Below are 19,346 nucleotides of genomic sequence, written 5' to 3'. Positions count from 1 at the left end.
TAATTAAACTCCCACCCACTAGTTTTCAACCTCAGCTGCATAAATGTAGCTTGAGCAGTAGATAAAAATAAGGTGACTGCCCACATGGATACTGTACCTGTCACTAGTATCAAGTTAAATCCAGGAACTTTACACTTCAGTATCATAAAAGGATTGTAGATACCTAGTGCTCCCACCTGAGGCGAGCTTTCTAGGGGCTTATCTACACAGCCAATTTTAGTGCTAGTTATACCACTGTGAACACCCTTGTGTAAAAGTGCTTTTTTCAAGTTTAATTTATACAGTAGAACCTCAGTTACAAACTGATCAGTCAACCACACACCTCATTTGGAACCAGAGGTACACAATCAGGCACCAGCAGAGATCAAAAAATAAAAGCAAACACAGTACTCTTAACATGTAAAATAAAAGGAAAGCAGCATTTTTCTCTTGCACAGTAAAGTTTCAAAGCTGTATGAAGTCAGTGTTGGGTTGTAAACTTTTGAAAGAATAACTTTTGTTCAGAGTTGAACAACCTCCATTCCTGAGATGTTCATAACTGAGGTTCTACTGTATACTACTTCCAAACTAAGAAGAAAAACTGGAATAAGAGGCAATCTAGGGATTAGAGCAGCATTTCCCACACTGTGTTCTGTGGAACACTGGTGTTCCACACGATGTGAATAGGTGTTCCGTAAAAGAATCTAGAATTTAATTTTGACTCTTGCATTTTATTTTTGTACTACTTTATACGTGCTTTCCAGTTAGAAATTGTTAGTTCAAGTTATTTTAAATTGTATTTTTGCTTTGTTTTATAAAATAAAATATATTTGAGCATAAATAACACCATTTTCTATTTGAAAACCAAACGACTACAAAATAATATTATAAGTGTTCCGTAATAGTCTAAAAAGTGTTCCGTGGCCAAAAAAGTTTGGGAAACACTGGATTAGACCAATACAGCAACAGTTTTAACTATGCTGGCATATTTATGCCAAACTTTCTCCATGGAGACCAGTCTTGAGAAGTTAGAGATGGAGAGAACTCACTAATCAGAAGGCTGCTATGGAAAGGTTACCTCAAAGAGATGAAATTTAGTTTGTTTCCTTCAAAGCACATTCCATCAGCTCATCTTGATCACAAGGCAGATTCCAGAGCCAGCCACCCAGGCTTCAGCTCCACTCTTGCCAACAGCAAAATGTGCATCAAATCTACCTATTAGTTACATATCCCCTGAAGGAGGCTATAAAAGGTAGCTGTACACATTTCTGGAGTTTGTGACCTTTAAAGTGAAGGACATTACATACATGTAAATATACACAGCAGCCCAGGAAGGCAAAGTAATAAACATTCATCTATAACAAGAGAATTTTAATAAATAAGGTTTTCTGCTTAGCACAACACTGTCAGTTCATGCCAGGATTTAATTTCTTGGAGTGATCTTGTCAGTTATAAACTGAAAAAAGAATTAGATTTATACAAATGGAAAGTTTGAGTACTATGGTTTTATTACTTAATCAGATTCACAATACAGTCCCTGTGAATCTCCCCTTGAGTATCCATCCCACCAAATATTAAAAACAAATACATCAATTTGTCTTCTGTGCAGCCTTTTCCTATTTGTTTTTCCTGATCAGAGTCACCTTCATCACTGACTGTTTCAGTTGCTTCCTTCCCAATTGTATTTCTGCTGGTTACAGCTTCTGAATCACTGTTCTTAACATTGACACATACTTGCCACGGAACGATGCACATGGAATGGTCCAACCTTCCAGGGGGCAAAGGAGAATCAAATTCTAATAGTGTCCATTGTTGGTTTTCTGCAATTCAAAAAAGACAGAAAACTCACTGTGAAATCAGTTTCAAATTTACAGAATTGGAAAGAAGAATGAGGATAGTGGCATCATCATAAATTATGGACTAGTCTGCAATGTTACAAGCCCCTTAAAAAAAAAAAAGAAAAAAAGAAGAGCGTGGGGTGGGGTGGGGTGGGGTGGGGAGGTGGCTCTGTTTAACCATAACATTATACCAGGATAGAATTGAATTTCAACCAACACACGCTGGTGTAAAGTTGTGGTAACCAAGAAGGGAATTGGGTTTGAAATTTCCAGGGAAGATGTAATAATAATTCCTATTATAAAACTGAATATAAAAGTTTCATACAGTAATTAAGGGTAGAAACCTTTAAAAAAAAAAACTTCCCACCTATGTGATATTTATACATTGTATCCAGTGCCCCAGTTGGGTCCATACCACCAAAAATGTACAAATGGTTTCCAAAGGCAGCAGCTGAGTGGGCTGCCCGTCCTCCTGGGACATCACCAGCAGCTGGTAACTTTTCCCATGTCATAACATCTACAAACAGAAAAATAAATCAATGGCTACGTTTTAGAGAATGAAATAAACTGCTGTTTATTATCATCAAAAGGCCAACAGTTGGGCAGGGCCTGAAATTCTCTAAATCAGACCCATCTTTGGGTTTGCTTTTGTTTTAAAGCAGTCACACTTGGGCTTTGCTTGTAAGACCTCAGGCTGGTAACGAGACTGCTGTTGTTTTTGGATGGGAACAACAGTTGCAGGTACTTAGCACTTTCCTGCATCAGAGGAACTGTCCTTTTGGGGAGGTGGCATTGAGGGAAGCACAAAGATTTTCCTTCTATGGGGATGTGCTAGATTTCTTCTTTCCATTGCATGGGAGTTCCTGGTGGTACCAACAGCCATCAAGCAGCAGGAGTACACTTGGTTGAGGATGTTCTCCCATATATAATAGGGGAGCAACCAGTTCATGGACACCAGTCTGAAACTACAGTAGAACCTCGGAATTACAAACTGACTGGTCAACCATGCATCTCATTTGGAGCTGGAAGTACGCAATCAGGCAGAAGCAGAGATTTTTAAAAAAGCAAATACTGTCCAGTACTGTGTTAAATGTAAAATTACTAAAAAAAAAATAAAGGGAAAATTTAAAGATATGAGAAGGTAAGGAAAATTTTTCTGTGCTTGTTTCATTTAAATTAAGATGATTAAAAGCAGCATATTTCCTCTGCATAGTAAAGTTTCAAAGCTGTATTAAGTCAATGTTGTAAACATGAAAGAATCACCATAACGTTTTGTTCAAAGTTACGAACAAGTTCCATTCTCAAGGTGCTGGTAACTCCGAGGTTCTACTTGTATAGAGCATCACTAGAATGGATAGTGCTTTCACTGCCATTCTAACTCATGAGAGTGCCTTACACAGTAAAGACAGAGCATTGTTTTAATTAATATTTATAGAATATGCTATTGCAGTCATTTATGAAAGAAACGTTGGGTGCCAGTCTTTCAGATACTTTGTGGTAACTAATCACTGTCAGGTAGTTTTTCATCAGAAGAACCCCCACAGCAACATACATTCAGCTCTTGGATACGTTGAATAGTAATTATCTCCATAGCCATATTACAGAAGTGCCCCATATTTCTCAGCTTGTAACCAGCCGCATAGGGGAGGCCCTCCACACACACTATTGCATTGTCACCACAAATCCCAGTCCCTTAGACCTGTAGACAAATCTCTCGCTGAAGCCAATAGGATTTCTGCCTGCTTAAGACCTGCAAGATCAGCATGACACATGACAAAAGCAACATGCCCCAGCACCAACCAGCCACACTGGAGCATATTTATTGCACGTATCCAATAGTTATTTTAGTGGTTCTGTAAGAGGTGGTCTCTCTCAAAGCAGACCACATCACATTACTTATTAATGCAGCTATAGCTACTTCATATACTTACTTGTATCAATGCAGAACAGATCATTGTAAAATTTATCACCAGATAACCCACCATGTATGAAAAGCTTGGTCCCAACTGCAACCACCACATGGCCATGCCGAGGTGAGGGAGGATTACCATGTACTTCTGGCTGTGACCAAGTCAAAGTGGCTAGAAATGGGAGTACATATGATTATGTGGTGTGTTGTTGGAGCTCTGTAAAGACATTAAACCAGAAACCCTGGTCTAGGGACATCTAGACCAAGTCTGACAAGGTGATTTTTAAATCAATAACAAAAGCCTCAAGCATCTAGTTTCTGGGATTATCGCAAGAGGCAATGCAAATACACACTCAGCAAAAAAATGCAGCTATTTGTACATCTCCTCTGGAAGTAATTACACACTGTTGATGTAGTAGAAAAAAATCATTGTTCTTGCTCTACATATTGTCCTTTCGTAGCGAAGTGACCAACATATGTTCCCACTTCTGAAAGAGAATGGCTACTAGCAGCAAATTGTGGTAGAAGTTGGAGGATTCTGACAGTACACCTCAATCCCGTACCACAATGCCAATGATACTCTTAGATCTTTCCACTGAAGATACTACCAACTTTCCAAGTGACTGTGTGGTGTTGATAAGCTTCAGGTAGGGGGGACAGCTCATCCATCTAATTTAAACCTATCGCCAAAAACCGGTGTCTAATAATACACTATACCACATTACCTAATTCTTTATGTACAATTTGTATTTCCAGGACTTTCTTCATCTCTGTGCCACGCAACCTTTCAGTCCAAGTGGACAATGAATCATTTAACTCACTGTAACAAAACATTAGTTATTTAGCGGTACCTGTGTCAAACACGTGAAGTTGTGGATCTTTAACAGGCTCTGCTCCTTTATCTCCCCCTCCAAGCACATAAAGCTGGTCTCCTATAGCCGCTGATGACGTGTGGAACGTCCTAGGGAGTGGTTGAGTCCCAATCACTTTTGGACTTTCCCAGATTCCTGTTTCTAATTAAAAGATGAAATGATAATTATTCACAAATATATAACAAGCAGTTACCTTATTCATATGAATTCTTCAGAGCGGAGGTTGACTTGAGTAGGGAGTTATTAAACACATAAAACACAGTGTTAAGAAAAAAAGTCAAAAGTGGCAAAAAATGACTTTTGGGAAATGAGTGAAAAATCCAAGTTGCAAGTGAAAGCTTGGTCTGTTGCATGCATCTAATTCAGGTTTGTTTACACCACCTGATAAAGTGCTATGTCCATTCTACGTTAGCCACATAGGATTTTGTGGAATGTATTTATATGCTAAAATCAAACATGGTTCCTGGGATTTCCCACTAATGCTAAGAGCTCTTTTATTTATTCCACACCTAGAGATTTTTACAGGGAATCTGTCATTATAGAAGTTCAGACTTTTAAAAAAAGCTCTTTACAAGCAATATATGCAGCACCACTGAAATGCAGTCACCTGTGTAGTGGAGGGCAACAGACAGGTAAACAACAGGCACATGAGACAACAGAGAAGGGAGATGAATTTTTGGTTAACTCCTCCAGGGCAAATGCCTAGTCTCTTAAGAATCTTTAATATACATGCAGAACAGACCACACTACATCTCATTCAAATGGCCCACACACATGGAACTGCATGGTGGGTTTATACGGCTCTGGTAGGATCCACTCATTTGGCACAAGAATGCTCCCGTTAATGCCAAGCATGGGATTCATTGCCGTGAAGCGCTAGTGTATAGTGCATTCCCTGCGGCAAGGAACCTGAGGGGCACGCTGCAGAAGTTACCACAGCATTTTAGAAAGTCATAGATTTGATTCTACCTAGTCTTTAATGCTCCTAGGAGGACACAAAGGAAATCATTTGCCTGTAAATACAGATTTTGGAGGTGTAATCTGTACTTTACAAATGTAACAAAGTAATTCGAACAGTTTCTCACATGTATAACAGGTGCACAGCCAACTGTCCAACAAAGGAAGAGAAAAGGCTCGGATGAGTAGATTCTACCACACACTTACCTAGATTCAGCACTTGAACACAGTTTCTATTTCCAGACTGGTCAGCCCCTCCAAACACCCAGAGGCTAGTGGGGCTGCTTGTGGGAATGAAGGTGGCATGTTCATATCGAGGCAACAGGCCCACCCAACCAGGCATTGCCCACTGGTGTTTATCTGCAATGGAGGGAGTAAGTGCTGAGTTCCATTTGCAACAACACTGGTGTTTCCAGGACAGCTGCAGTTACCTTAGGCTGACTGAGGTATAGTGTAATCCATGAACAAATTTCAGCTAAATACAAATGCTACTTGAGGACAATCAGACATAGATAGATGGTAGATGGCCACCTCCTCAAGGGGTAAGTCCCAAGGCAGTTAGTCCTTTCAATATAAGACAAAATAATTCAACCGAGGTGAGCTACTTTAGTCTATCAACACTGCCCCTTGATGTTAGCCCATATTCCCATTATGACAGGAGTGTGGAGACCAATACTTGAAAGTGCCCCATAAATGCACCCCAGCAGAGAAGCATGTGACAGATCACCTAATATCTTTCTTAGCTCACCCCTCCCACCCCCAACAAAATGACTATGGATGTCCATAGCTCAGGACACAGACATGAGATTCAAGTCCAGAATAAGCAGAAACTTGAAACGCTATTTCCTTCTAGGCTCTGATCCTTCAACGACATCCACAGCCATATGCAGACCCATGCGGCTGCAGGATTGGGTCCTTTATCCATCTGGACAGGTTGTAACACTCAATACTAAGGCTTGGTCTACACTACATATTTACTTTAATAGAACTACATCGCTCAGGGGTGTGAAAAATCCACACCCCCGAGCAATGTTGTTATGCCGACCTTTCAGCTCGGGTGTAGACAGTGCTATGTTGCTGGCCAAGCATCTCCTGCCTCCCATGGAGGAGAAGTTAAGCTGATGGGAGAGCTCTCTCCCATTGGCTTAGACTGAGCATCTTCACCAGATGCGGTGCAGCTGCGCCAATGTAAATTTGTAGCGTAGACCTGCTGTAAGTAGCTGTGTCACTGTTTCTAGGCCTTATCATCACAGTTTTTGCTGTCCCATTGAGGTGTTTGCATGGATCTGGTCTGACCTCCCCAAGCACAGCGAAGATTAAACAGACTTTTTGGTTTCCAAGGACAGACAGCGTAACAGGCAACAAAACTACTAAATATTTCCTGTTCTTACCCAGATCTATGATGTGGGCATCGGAGAAGCTGCCATTGGGGTCTGCTCCCCCGATGATGACCACTTTGCCTTTCCCAGCGGTTGGGGCTGGAGGCAAATATAAGCAGTTATGGCCAACGCGTGCACTCGGGCTTTCTCCGAGGGGGACAAGTGTGTACCTAGAGTAGGGAGATATAGGCATGAATCAGGCCTGGAGAGCACATAAAGGTTTGGGGAGGAAAGGACAGGGATATTTGTAGTGCCTTCGATGGGGAAGTGCTGTGCTAGAGAAGAAGAGTGTGAATCCCTCCTGGAACAGGGGAATGAGGGGAAAAATGAAAGTTTAGAATACAGATTAAGTGAAAAAACTGTGCCATTTATTGATGGGAAGAATGTAAAAAACACTCCCCATATTCTAATATGAACTCCAGAGTTATCAAAGAAGCTGGTGCTATATCAGGCTTTAATGCGGGAATCTGATGCCACTCTGACTCTAGTGGGGGCATTGGGCTCATCACGGTCATGCTGTAATAACACATTATAGCCACGGTGGGGGGACTGAGGATGAACGGGGAATGCTGGGGTGCACTAACCATGTGGCCCTTTGGGGGACAGCTCCAGGCTCCAGAACCGGCAGCAGCTTTGGCCTCATGAATCTTGAGCAAAGGAAGGCAAAGCCAGAGTCATGGAAATACCCCCAGAGTCCCCCTCCTTGCAGGACCCCTCCGAACCCCTCCCAGTGCCTGCGGGGAAATCTCCCCCCCCCACTCCCCCAGTGCCTGCGGGGAAATCTCCCCCCCCCACTCCCCCAGTGCCTGCGGGGAAATCTCCCCCTCCCACTCCCCCAGAGCCGCCCCCTCCCCCAGTGCCTGCGGGGAAATCTCCCCCCCCACTCCCCCAGAGCCGCCCCCTCCCCCAGTGCCTGCGGGGAAATCTCCCCCCCCCACTCCCCCAGAGCCGCCCCCTCCCCCAGTGCCTGCGGGGAAATCTCCCCCCCCCACTCCCCCAGAGCCGCCCCCTCCCCCAGTGCCTGCGGGGAAATCTCCCCCCCCCACTCCCCCAGTGCCTGCGGGGAAATCTCCCCCCCCCACTCCCCCAGTGCCTGCGGGGAAATCTCCCCCTCCCACTCCCCCAGAGCCGCCCCCTCCCCCAGTGCCTGCGGGGAAATCTCCCCCCCCACTCCCCCAGAGCCGCCCCCTCCCCCAGTGCCTGCGGGGAAATCTCCCCCCCCCACTCCCCCAGAGCCGCCCCCTCCCCCAGTGCCTGCGGGGAAATCTCCCCCCCCCACTCCCCCAGAGCCGCCCCCTCCCCCAGTGCCTGCGGGGAAATCTCCCCCCCCCACTCCCCCAGTGCCTGCGGGGAAATCTCCCCCCCCCCAACTCCCCCAGAGCCGCCCCCCTCCCCCAGTGCCTGTAGGGAAATCTCCCCCCCCACTCCCCCAGAGCCGCCCCCTCTCCCAGTGCCTGCGGGGAAATCTCCCCCCCCCAACTCCCCCAGAGCCGCCCCCCTCCCCCAGTGCCTGCGGGGAAATCTCCCCCCGCACTCCCCCAGAGCCGCCCCCTCCCCCAGTGCCTGCGGGGAAATCTCCCCCCCCCTCCCCCAGTGCCTGCGGGGAAATCTCCCCCCCCCCTCCCCCAGTGCCTGCGGGGAAATCCCCCCGGAGTCCCTCCCCCGCAGGCAGGACCCGTCCCGTCCCGACGTCTCCACAAGGTGCTCGGCGCTGCCCAGGCGGAGGGGCGGCCGCGCCGGCGGGCTGGAGGACTGGGCGACCAGCCGTCTGCGGGGCACCGCCCGGCTCCAGTCCCAGCCCCTTCGGCCCTCGCCCTCCCGCAGGCCCCGGCTCACCGCCGCTGCCCCCGGGGGCAGAGAACCCCCGAGCGGGGAGACGTGACGGCGCCCGGCCCGGCCCGACCCGGCCCTCGCTCCCCTCAGCCTGTCCGGCCTCGCTCCGCTTTTCTCCTCCCGCCCACCTCCAATGTAGAGGGGGCCCACAGAAACTACACTGCCCAGCATGCACCGCAGCCCGGGGCCCCTGGCTCCCAGCATGCTTTGCGCAGCGCGCCACGGGCTGACGCAGAGCGCGCTGGGAGGGGAGGCGGAGGCACCCCCTGGCGGCAGTCTGTAGGGGGCGCCTCCGCTTCCTGTGCCTGGCTAGAACGGACTGAGTTCCGGCGTCCTCCCCGAGCGCAGGGGGTCAGCGGCGCTCGCCCCGGAAGTTCCCCTCGTTTCCGGCTTGTGGCCGCGGCAGCGGGGCTTCACCGCCCCCGGAAGTTGCCGGTCCCCCGCAGCTGCTCCGCCAAGATGGCGCCTCTGGACTTGGATAAGTACGTTGAGATTGCGCGGCTCTGCAAGTACCTGCCCGAGAACGACCTCAAGGTGAGGGGCGGCGCGGGGCCGGGGCCGGGGGGAGCCCAGAGGGAAGAGCCGGGGCTTGGCCCCCTGCCTGGCGCACACAGGGCTGCGGGTGCTGGGGCCCCTCCGCCCTGGGGGGCGGCAGCAGCGCTGTTCCCGGCCTGCTGCCCCCTTCTGGGTTTGGGCTCACGCCCCTGGCGCCGGCAGCGGCCTGGCCGCGGGCAGAGGCGGGGACAAGCGGGTGCGAGTGATCCCCGCCTCGGGGGCCGGCCGTTCGGTCAGGCGCCCTGCCCGGAGGTCCCGTCGGACGCACGGGCTCGTTGCTACGGTGGTCCTGCACGTTTAGTGTCAGCTCTTCGGGGCTGGGACGGGCATGATGCCAAACCAGCCCAGGCTAATGCAGGCAATTCTGCAGATTGCTTTGACTAGGTAGAGGTTGGAAGAAATATCCTTGTCTCAGTGTGGTTCTGCTCTGAAAAGTGACTGGCCTCTTCTAACGCTGCAGACCTCACACGATTGTACCTTTGAGAGACAAACTAGTGTAAGGTAATATCTTTTACTGGACTAACTTTGGTTGGTGAAAGAGACCAGCTTTTGTGCTACTGAGCTCTTTTTCAAGTGTGGGAAAGATACTCCGAGGGTAGTCTATGCGAGAATCACCACAATGGCATAGCTGCACCAGTGTAGTGCATCTGGTGAAGACACACTATGTCAGTGGGAGAGCTGGCATAAGAAAACCACACTGCCACTTACAGTGTAACTTACATCACTCAGGGGGTGGCCTAGTCATACTCCATAGTGACATAAGTTACACCAACAGAAGTGTTCGTGTGTACAAGCCCTAAATAGGAAGTGGGAACAGCTTGTTTAACGTAAGTAGTTAAACATTGTGAGACCATTAAAAGTGAAGTGGACCATTACCCATTGTATATGGAGAGTCATGCAAAAATAAATGTGGTACTCTCTGCTTCTGTGACTCAGTGGAGTCAATTTCCCTGAGTGTGTGAGTAGGATTCTATTCTTTTTTGTACATCATCAATGGAATTCTTTTCTAAGTTCCAGCCAGCTATATCTATGTACCCCCAGTGAAGAGCATGGCATTGTTCATGGGGTTGCACAGGTGTAACTGAGACCTCACTTACTGATAAGTGAGAAGGAAAGAATCCAGTTTGAGTCTTTGATCCCAGGATGAGTTTTTAGGGTTTGCAGTTGGAAATTAACGTTTTTCCTTGTAAACTGAGCATATCTAATACAGAAATAATTGATACAATAAACATAAAATAACCACAGTGGTCATCTAATTTTTAAGAGCAAAACTGCAATTTAATGTAGCATTTAAATAATGTAAATTACACTTACTCTGTGAACTGCTGCTCTGAGCCTCATTGGGACTATAGTTAAACTGTATGAGTCTGTGGTGGCGCTTTAAAACATTAATTCAAGTGTAACCAAACTTTCTTACACATTTTTCATCCCAAGTCATTTCAGCATGGTTTCTCATTGATGTCTAGAGAATGTGGTAACTGAATACATCCTAAAGCAAATAACTTAGTTCATTAGTTTACAAATATGTTAGTCCTTGATATTACAATGCACAAAAACCACAGGCTGATCAGTGTAAACTTTTTCCTCTGTAGCGCTTATGTGATTATGTGTGTGACCTACTGCTGGAAGAGTCAAATGTGCAGCCAGTATCTACACCAGTTACAGTTTGTGGAGATATACATGGACAGGTAAAATGGCATGAATACTTGCACGTTATACCCCTGGAGAGCAAGCAGAGTCTGTCACTTGCAAACATTTCTATAAAGGTTGATGGTGAATAGTATTTTAAATATGACAGGTTTCAGAGTAACAGCCGTGTTGTTAAATATATGGTTGGGGAAGCATAGTTCAGGGAAGCAGAACCATCTACTGAATGTTCAGTAATTTGCAGTATTCTGTATGCTCTGCTTTTGTGCAGTGGAAGGAAAGCATACTGTTTTTTAACTTTCCCAGAGTGTGCTTTTGGGAAGTCAGCCTCACAGATTAAGAAGCATTGCTGAATTATCCTCTCTTACTTAGGGCTTGGCTGTGTCGAGACAGCCTTGTTGCTAAAAGTCAGTGTGTGTGAACACACTTTTGTGGTATTTTGTTGGCACTTTTGCCAACAAAATACTTCCAGCCCCGTGAGCGGCATAAGCTTTGTCAGCAGGAGAGTTCTGCTGACAAAGCCGTATTCACGCTGCCGCTTGTGTTGGCAAAACTTTTGTCTTTCACTGGGGGGGCTTTTTTAAGTACCCACGAAAGACAAGTTTTGGCGACAACTATGCAGTGTAGACATACCCTTAGACTGCAGTTGTTGAGCTGTTCAATGTTAATAGGGGCCTCATCCTAGAAGGAGGGAACTCCATTTGAAGTTGATGGGTGTTATGCATACAAAGAGCTTGCACACTGTAAAGCTGCTCTGGAGAAGTAAGACCTAATCAGTATTTCAGCAGTTTAAATGTGGCTTTTTAACACCAAGTGGATGAATGGGAAATCTGTCCATTGAGGCCATAATTGTTCAGTTGAGCTTTTTCAGATCTACTTTTATCTTGTTCTTGAAAATAAGGATTACTTCTCTCTAAACCTAGATAAATTCCAATTAATTGTGCTAACACACTCTTAACTAACAATAACAGAACCCTTAATATGGACAAACTCTTTTTTGCAGTTTTATGACTTATGTGAACTGTTCAGAACTGGAGGTCAGGTTCCTGACACAAACTACATATTTATGGTATGTATATATTAGATGTTAGTTCATCATTCAAAAAAAGTGTAAGGAAAGCACTTCTACAATTACGCTGATTTAAAAAAAAATTCAGACTTTTTGTTTTAGTTTCCATTTTAACTCTCTTGCTTGTAAACATCTTTTCCACTCCCAAATTTACTCTCTTCCACTTGGTTAATGGGTGTGGTTTTTATTTTGCCTATCTAAAATTTGAAATAGATAATGCTGGTTCTCATGAAAGGAAATACAATTTATAGCCTGCTATCTAAAAGCTCTAGCTTATGTTGGCAGTAGAAGGGAAGTAGAATATTTTAGTAGCTAATAAAGGACCTCCTGAAATGTTTCTTGGATGAATGGGAACATGAGAATCACAGAAGTAATGTTTCAATTTTAAATTATGAAATTTCAAATACCCATTTAAATGTTTTTGTTTTTTAAATATATTTTCAGAATTCATATAGCAATGGTGCTATGGTGCCTCGTGGTGTTGGGCCTCTTCGCAAATTGAGGAATTAGAAGTAGATATGTTACTGTGTGCACTCCTGAAACCATTTTTCCATTTATTATGTAAAAATATTTTTAATTTGCAGGGTGACTTTGTAGACAGAGGTTACTATAGTCTTGAGACTTTCACCTACCTTCTTGCACTAAAAGCTAAATGGCCTGACCGTATCACACTCCTGCGAGGGAATCATGAGAGCAGGCAGATAACACAAGTGTATGGATTTTATGGTAAGTCTTTATAAACTGTTTCTGAATTGTGGTTAACTAACATAAAAATGCAGTGAACTGATTCTCTGTCCTTTGGTAAATTTGACTTTGAATACATGTATAGCTTTTCTAGAGGCCAAGTGGATCATGAAGTAGGATTCATCAGAGCAATAAGCCAATCTGAATTTATGCACTGTCAAATAGTGAAGTAATGTAGCATAGTATGGGGAACAGTAATTAGTCTTGAAAAGGACTGTGCTCTAATCTACTGGGTAGAGTTCTATTTTCAGCTCTGTCACTGACTTGCAATATAACCACAGGTCTATGCCTCAGACTTCTTATCTGTGAAACTGTGTGATAAGGAGCTTAATCTGGGAGTTGAGGCTTAATATTTGAAGTACGTTGGGATTGTCTGATAAGTGCTGTAGAAAAACAAAATATAGAGAAGTCTCTCTTTATGACTTAGGTCATAGCTTTTAATTCTACCAACTTGGTAACAAAGATGGCTTATCTGGTAAGTCACTGCTGGTGCAGTAGATGTGGCAATATTAGTGAATGAACACATGATTAGTACTAGGCATTAACGCAAACAATATAAACTGAGGGAGTGGGTTTGCCTGAAAACTTAATTGTAGTTCCAAAGCTATGAGAAGACTTGGAGAAATCTTTCAAGGATCTAATAGTTGCCCCAAGGAATATGTAATCAAAAATGGACTTGCTTTTGGATCCCTCTGGAAATGAGGAGAAATGGGTATAAATCTTGATCTCTTAATCCATTATGCCTAAGGAATCCTTGCTTGTTAGGTCTGACTTATCCAGATCTGTTTGAACCTAGTTACTTACAACTGCATTGAGGCTCCATCCTCTTTGACCCAAAAAAGTGTTGCATGGTTTGGTTCTGCCTGTATAGATAGGGCCATGCTGTGGCACTGTGACTGCTTTAGGGCAGTAGCAGAGGCTAATTGTGAGGGGTTTTCTTTGCGTCTCTCAGTACGATCTTCAGCAACTCAAACGTGGAAATGACTTCTTTATTTAAAAAAACAAAACAAAAAATACCTAAGATTTGTCTGTTCGGTTTCCTTAGTGGCCTAATGTGGGGTATTAGTTCCTATAGCACAATTTGGACAGGGTTGATTTCTAAACCAAACAAAGCAACCATAACTCTCTTCCTCTGCTTTGGAAAGAGCATCTTCAGAAGCATGTGGCCTATTTAATCATCTCAGTAGCATCTGACTTCTTTTCATAGCGCAAGAATTGAACCAAGGACTTGTTCATGATGAACTAAATTGAGATTTGAGTTGTGGAGGGCGTGAAGAAGCTTTTCATAGAGGCAGCACCTTTAGTCACACTAAGATGGGAGGAAACCTTTGCCAAAATATTGCTTGAGTATGCAAGAAATTGGAAAACCACTCCCAATGGGGTGGACAGATGGCCATAAGAAAAATCCTCTCTCATTGTATTACAGTCAGTGTTCCTATCTGATGGACCAGCATATTTCTTTGCTCATCTATTTATTGAGATTTCAAGTTCTAGTGTAAATATCTGGGATACTTTTCCTTAACAGAATCGGAGAAAATGTCAAACAATAAAATGATTTCTCTATTTAACAGATGAATGCCAAACCAAATATGGAAATGCAAATGCCTGGAGATACTGTACCAAAGTCTTTGATATGCTGACAGTAGCAGCTGTAAGTTTTTTAAACTCAATAAAAACAGATAAAACAGATTATTTTGCATCATTGTTTCACTAGGCACATATTTAAGTGGCCTTTAATTGTCATAGTGTCTAGAGACAAACTGAAATTACAAGTAAAAATATTCCAGGCTTTATACATGAATCCTGGACTAGTGGGTGGGGGAGAAGTAGACATGATGTATCTTGACTTTTTAGAAAGTCTTTTTTATACTGTCCTGCATGACCTTCTCATAAGAAGACTAGGGAAATATGGTCTAGATGAAATTATTATAAGGTGGGTACACAACTGGTTGAAAGACAGTACTCAGAGTAGTTATCAATGGTTTGCTATCAAAAGGCGGGTGAGGGGGAGGATCTAGAGTGGTCCTGCAGGGGGGTCTGTCCTGGGTCCAGTACTAGTCAATACTTTCATTAGTGACTTGAATAATAGAGTGAAGAGTGTGCTTCTACAACTTGCAGATGACACCAATCTGGGATAGGGTACAAGCAACTGGAGGATAGGATTATAATTCAAAATGATCTTGATAAATTGTTGAATTAGTCTGAATTCAACAAGATGAAATACAACAAAGACAAGTGCAAGTACTCAGAAAATCAAACAGAACTACAAAATGTGGAATAATTGGCAGGCAGTCATACTGTTGAAAAGGATTTGGGGATTATAGTGGATTGCAAATTGAATGAGTCAGCATAAGAACAGCCATACTGGGTCAGACCAAAGGTCCATCTAGCCTAGTATCCTGTATTCTGACAGTGGCCAATGCCAGGTGCCCCCAAGGGAATGAACAGAACAGGCAATCAAGTGATCCATCCCCTGTTGCCCATTCTTGGCTTCTGGCAAACAGAGGTTAGAGATACCATCCCTATCCATCCTGGCTAATAGCCATTGATGGACCTATCCTCCATGAATTTATCTAGTTCTTTTTTGAGCCCTGTTATAGTCTTGGATTTCACAACATCCTCTGGCAAGGAGTTCCGCAGGTTGACTGTGTTGTGTGAAAAAATATTTCCCTTTTTTTGTTTTAAACCTGTTGCCTATTAATTTCATTTGGTGACCCCTAGCTTTTGTGTTGAGAAGGAATAAACAACACTTTCTCCACACCAGTCATGATTTTATAGACCTATCAATGTGATACAATTGTGAAAAAGACTAATGCACCGCAGAATTTTATTAACAGGAGTGTCATATGAGAGATACAGGAAGTATTTTCCTGTTCTGCTTGGCACTGGTGAGGCCTTACCTGGAGTTCTGACTAATTCTGGGCACCACATTTTAAGAAAGATGTAGAGAAACTGGAGAGTCCAGAAGAGCAGCAAAAATAATAAAAGGCTTAGAAAACCTGACCCATTAGGAAGGGCTAAAAAAACCCCCTGGAATGTTTCTTCTTGAGGAAAGACTGAAAGGGGACATAAGTCTTCAATTCGGTTAAGGGCTGTTATAAGGAGGATGGTGATCAGTTGTTCTCCATGTCCACTGAAGGAAGGACAAGAAGTATTGGGCTTAATTTTCAACAAGGAAGATTTAGATTAGATAGGGAAAACTTACTAATTTTGAGGATAGTTAAGCACTGGAATAGGCTTCCAATGGAAGCAGAGGAATCCCTGTCATTGGAGGATTTTAAGAATGTTAGTCACATATCAGGGATTGTCTAGGTATGCTTAGTCCTGCCTCCACATGGGTGGATGAACTAGATAACCTCTCGTGGTCCCTTCCAGCCCTACATTTCTATGATTCTATTCTTTCTCTCAGTTAATAGATGAGCAGATTCTCTGTGTACATGGTGGCCTATCTCCTGACATCAAGACACTGGATCAAATTCGAACCATTGAACGCAATCAAGAAATTCCTCACAAAGGAGCCTTTTGTGACCTTGTCTGGTCTGATCCAGAGGATGTTGATACCTGGGCAATTAGTCCCCGCGGAGCAGGCTGGCTGTTTGGTGCAAAGGTCACAAATGAGGTAAAATCACCATCATAGAATGTAAAATTATTGAGGGACCAGATGAACTAAAACCTTGCTTAGCTTTAAGTTTGATGCTCTAATGGCATAACAGAAATAACATTGTGTGATCTGATGACTATGCACAGTGCAATTGTTTAACAAGGGAGACCAGTAAAGTAAGCTGGGATGGTTGCTTTTAATACTAATCCATAATAAAAGGTCTCAAGACAATCGTAGTAACAAGCCATTTCAACTTCTAAAACAACCTGCACATCTGCCACTGTTTTGTTTGTGAACTCCCTCTTTTGCTCTTGTGGTGAGATGGTGATCAATCTTTCTAGCTGGTGGCTATCCTAGTACAGGAGGTGATTGTTTCCAGCCAAGTATTCTCCCAAAGCTATTCTTCTTTTCTCTTTCTCAACAAAGCTCATGCTTTAGTCTTCCACTGAACAAAAGCTTCAGTAAGTCTGGGAAAACCCATTCACTAAAACATGTCAACCTTTCAGGTTATTGAAATACCCAAACTAGTAGTGTCTGACTTGTTGTTGTATTACCTGGCCTTTGGAGCTGTGATAGTGTCATCATCTGAAAAGCCTGAACATATTACATGAGCCTTAAAATATGCAAATAGAGGTGGTGTTTGTGTAGCCATTTTACTTGGGGTGATGTCCCCCCCCCCCCCCCCCGCAACAAGGTATCTCCATGTCCATTTATGGCATGACTGGTTGTGCTAACACATTCTTGACCAGTTGACTAGTTTCTAAGCTTCTGACTAGCATTTTCTGCTGTGAAAGAACAACTATCTCAGTTTGGTAGGTCTCAGGAGTTAGAGGCAAAAGCCAGGGGTCTGAAATGAATGGTATCTCATCTGCAGTTAAAACTCCGTGGTGATTCCCGTAGAAGGCTTTTATCTGCAGGTTTACCCAGCAGACCTCTTCTCCTTGAGTAAAATATTGAAATCTTGAGACAGAGCAATGTTCTAAGTAGTAAAGAGCTGTTATGTACTAAGCATATGTAACTACTTACTGTAAATATTTATATATTTTTAAATTACAGTTTGTTCATATCAACAACTTGAAACTCATCTGCAGAGCGCATCAGCTAGTGCATGAAGGCTATAAATTCATGTTTGATGAGAAGTTGGTAACAGTATGGTCTGCTCCAAATTACTGTTACCGTTGTGGAAATATTGCATCAATCATGGTCTTTAAAGATGTAAATACAAGAGAACCAAAGTTATTCCGTGCAGTTCCAGACTCAGAACGCGTAATTCCTCCTAGAACAACTACACCGTATTTCCTTTGAGATCTTTTCCCATCCTGCTGTTTCCCCATTTCCTTGTACTATCCCTCTGTACTTTTTATTGAGCACTTTGCTGCTGAAATGCTGCCTCTTGCCTTTTTTATTTTTAAATTATCTAAATGTATTGTGTATTATGGTGTCTGTAGCAGTGTGTCTCTATTTGCTCCTCTCCGCCCCCACATGCCCTCCCTCATTTGAGAATGCTTGTGAAATGTCTGACATTTATTTATCCCACTGGATGTAGTTCTTGCATATGTCTGTTTTTAGGTTGAACATTTTCCCTTTACAAAAAAATCATAATACATTGGCACTCTTTTGATCCCATTCGATCATTCAACTTTTTGTTCGGTAAGTTTTAAGAAATTTCAGCAGCAAAGTTATTACCTAGTGTGCACGATGGGACTGTAAATGCGTTGTGTTGTGTACACATGTCCAAGATGTAAAATTGAATTGTCCTTGTTAGATCTTGTTTTAAGTGAATATAAAAGTGGTCTAAAGGGCTGTCCCTTCCTCTCCCCCCCACCCTTTTTTTTTTTTTAGGATTCCAATAAAAATACAAAACTGCTACAGCTATTGAATTTGTACATTATAATAATTGTTCTGATTTTTCAGATACCTTGTATTTTTAATAAAGTCATATCTTAAATAAAACCCACCTAGGTTAAATATTGCAAATAAAAATCCTACTTTGTTGATGTGAGCATGTTTGTTTTTTTTTTTTTTTTCTATTCAGTAAGAACTACTTAACCCTTTGGCTATCAATTATAGAACTGACCTTAGTTTTAACAATAGTGTGTGTGTTTTTTTTGTTTTTTGTTTTTTTTGGAAGCAATCCTTGAGTGGTTCTCTTCTGAAAAGTGACTATGTAGAAATGATATGATTCAGTACATCTGCTCCTTGAATATATTTGAGTCATTTACTCACTAAAATAAGTTTCTGCTTGTCATTCCTGTTAGTATTTGCAGAGTCAGTACAGCTGCAGGAGCCTTGAACTTGGTCCGGTTCTTGCTTGTAAATCAACAAAATTGTTAAGCCATATTCTGACTGTAATATTTTAAGCTATTTCTGGATACACCAAGCTTGACTTTGATTTTAGGTTGTAGGTGGCTGGAAGGTGGAGGGGTAGGAGGGATACTTGTAAACCAAGTGGATTTGATCGAGAAACAGGGAAGTCCACAAATTCACTTTTACAGTTACTTTTCAGAAAACCAAACTTCAAACTGTGCTTAAACTACCAATTACATATTGAAATTTTGGCAAAAGCCTCAGTAGTAAAATTGCAGTGTTGAATATCTAATTGTGTCAGCACAGATTCCACAGGTGGAAAGTGATACACAGTTGGTCATGGATAACCTGGTACCTACCAAAGAAAACTGATCTAGAATTTAATTCTTGAGTGCAAGTAAAAACATTTCTGAATCCAAGACTTCTATCTTGAAACAAAATCTCTCATTTTTGGGGGGGATTTTTGGTGCTGCCTGGATGTGTTAGGCAGACAAAAGGATTCTGTTGCATTCTTATTCTGTTTAGTTTCTGTATTAAAGACTAGTAGCATCTTTAATGGCTCTAGTTAACAATTTAGCTGGGATTTATCAATCTGCTATTTCCCTTTCACTTCAACTGCTTTCTGAACATTCCAGAAATATTCTGGCAAAGCTAGT

General features: G+C 43.2%; 2 protein-coding genes across 5 annotated transcripts; one reads left to right on the top strand and one right to left on the bottom strand.

Annotated features, from left to right (window-relative positions):
• Positions 1-1,464: 1,464 nt before the first annotated feature.
• Positions 1,465-8,939, bottom strand: RABEPK (Rab9 effector protein with kelch motifs). Of its 4 annotated transcripts, none has more exons than XM_084649880.1 (8): positions 8,771-8,933; positions 7,519-7,581; positions 6,947-7,104; positions 5,763-5,915; positions 4,578-4,739; positions 3,800-3,898; positions 2,185-2,334; positions 1,465-1,799 (listed from the first exon to the last, which is right to left on the bottom strand). In XM_084649880.1, exons 2-8 carry the CDS (start codon positions 7,575-7,577, stop codon positions 1,489-1,491), a joined length of 1,092 nt encoding a protein of 363 aa, XP_084506006.1. In that variant the 5' UTR covers positions 7,578-7,581; positions 8,771-8,933; the 3' UTR covers positions 1,465-1,488. The 4 variants fall into 4 exon arrangements, with proteins under 4 accessions (XP_084506006.1, XP_084506005.1, XP_084506008.1 ...); XM_084649879.1 differs by having other exon boundaries at positions 3,749-3,898; positions 8,771-8,930; XM_084649882.1 differs by lacking the exon at positions 5,763-5,915 and having other exon boundaries at positions 3,749-3,898; positions 8,771-8,939.
• Positions 8,940-9,078: 139 nt separating this feature from the next.
• Positions 9,079-18,352, top strand: PPP6C (protein phosphatase 6 catalytic subunit). Its single transcript, XM_084649883.1, has 7 exons — positions 9,079-9,301; positions 10,915-11,010; positions 11,973-12,038; positions 12,623-12,764; positions 14,354-14,433; positions 16,192-16,401; positions 17,440-18,352. The coding sequence occupies exons 1-7, from the start codon at positions 9,227-9,229 to the stop codon at positions 17,686-17,688; spliced, it is 918 nt and encodes a 305-aa protein (XP_084506009.1). The 5' UTR covers positions 9,079-9,226; the 3' UTR covers positions 17,689-18,352.
• Positions 18,353-19,346: the final 994 nt, after the last annotated feature.

The sequence above is a fragment of the Lepidochelys olivacea genome, assembly GCF_965140295.1.
Source record: "Lepidochelys olivacea isolate rLepOli2 genome assembly, chromosome: 16".
Classification (NCBI taxonomy): Eukaryota; Metazoa; Chordata; order Testudines; family Cheloniidae; genus Lepidochelys; species Lepidochelys olivacea.
Note: the sequence above shows the minus strand (reverse complement) of the source record. Positions and strands in the feature narration are given on the sequence as shown.

What these genes read in the sequence shown, in the direction of transcription:
- RABEPK (XM_084649879.1), bottom strand. Translation starts at nt 7,577, where the DNA reads ATGAGGCCAAAGCTGCTGCCGGTTCTGGAGCCTGGAGCTGTCCCCCAA. An exon ending in TGCCCACATCATAGATCTGG is followed by an intron (nt 5,916 to 6,946) that starts GTAAGAACAGGA and finishes CCTCCATTGCAG; the next exon opens with ATAAACACCAGTGGGCAATG. An exon ending in TGTTCAAGTGCTGAATCTAG is followed by an intron (nt 4,740 to 5,762) that starts GTAAGTGTGTGG and finishes TCTTTTAATTAG; the next exon opens with AAACAGGAATCTGGGAAAGT.
- PPP6C (XM_084649883.1), top strand. Translation starts at nt 9,227, where the DNA reads ATGGCGCCTCTGGACTTGGATAAGTACGTTGAGATTGCGCGGCTCTGC. An exon ending in ATATGCTGACAGTAGCAGCT is followed by an intron (nt 14,434 to 16,191) that starts GTAAGTTTTTTA and finishes TCTTTCTCTCAG; the next exon opens with TTAATAGATGAGCAGATTCT. An exon ending in GTGCAAAGGTCACAAATGAG is followed by an intron (nt 16,402 to 17,439) that starts GTAAAATCACCA and finishes TTTAAATTACAG; the next exon opens with TTTGTTCATATCAACAACTT.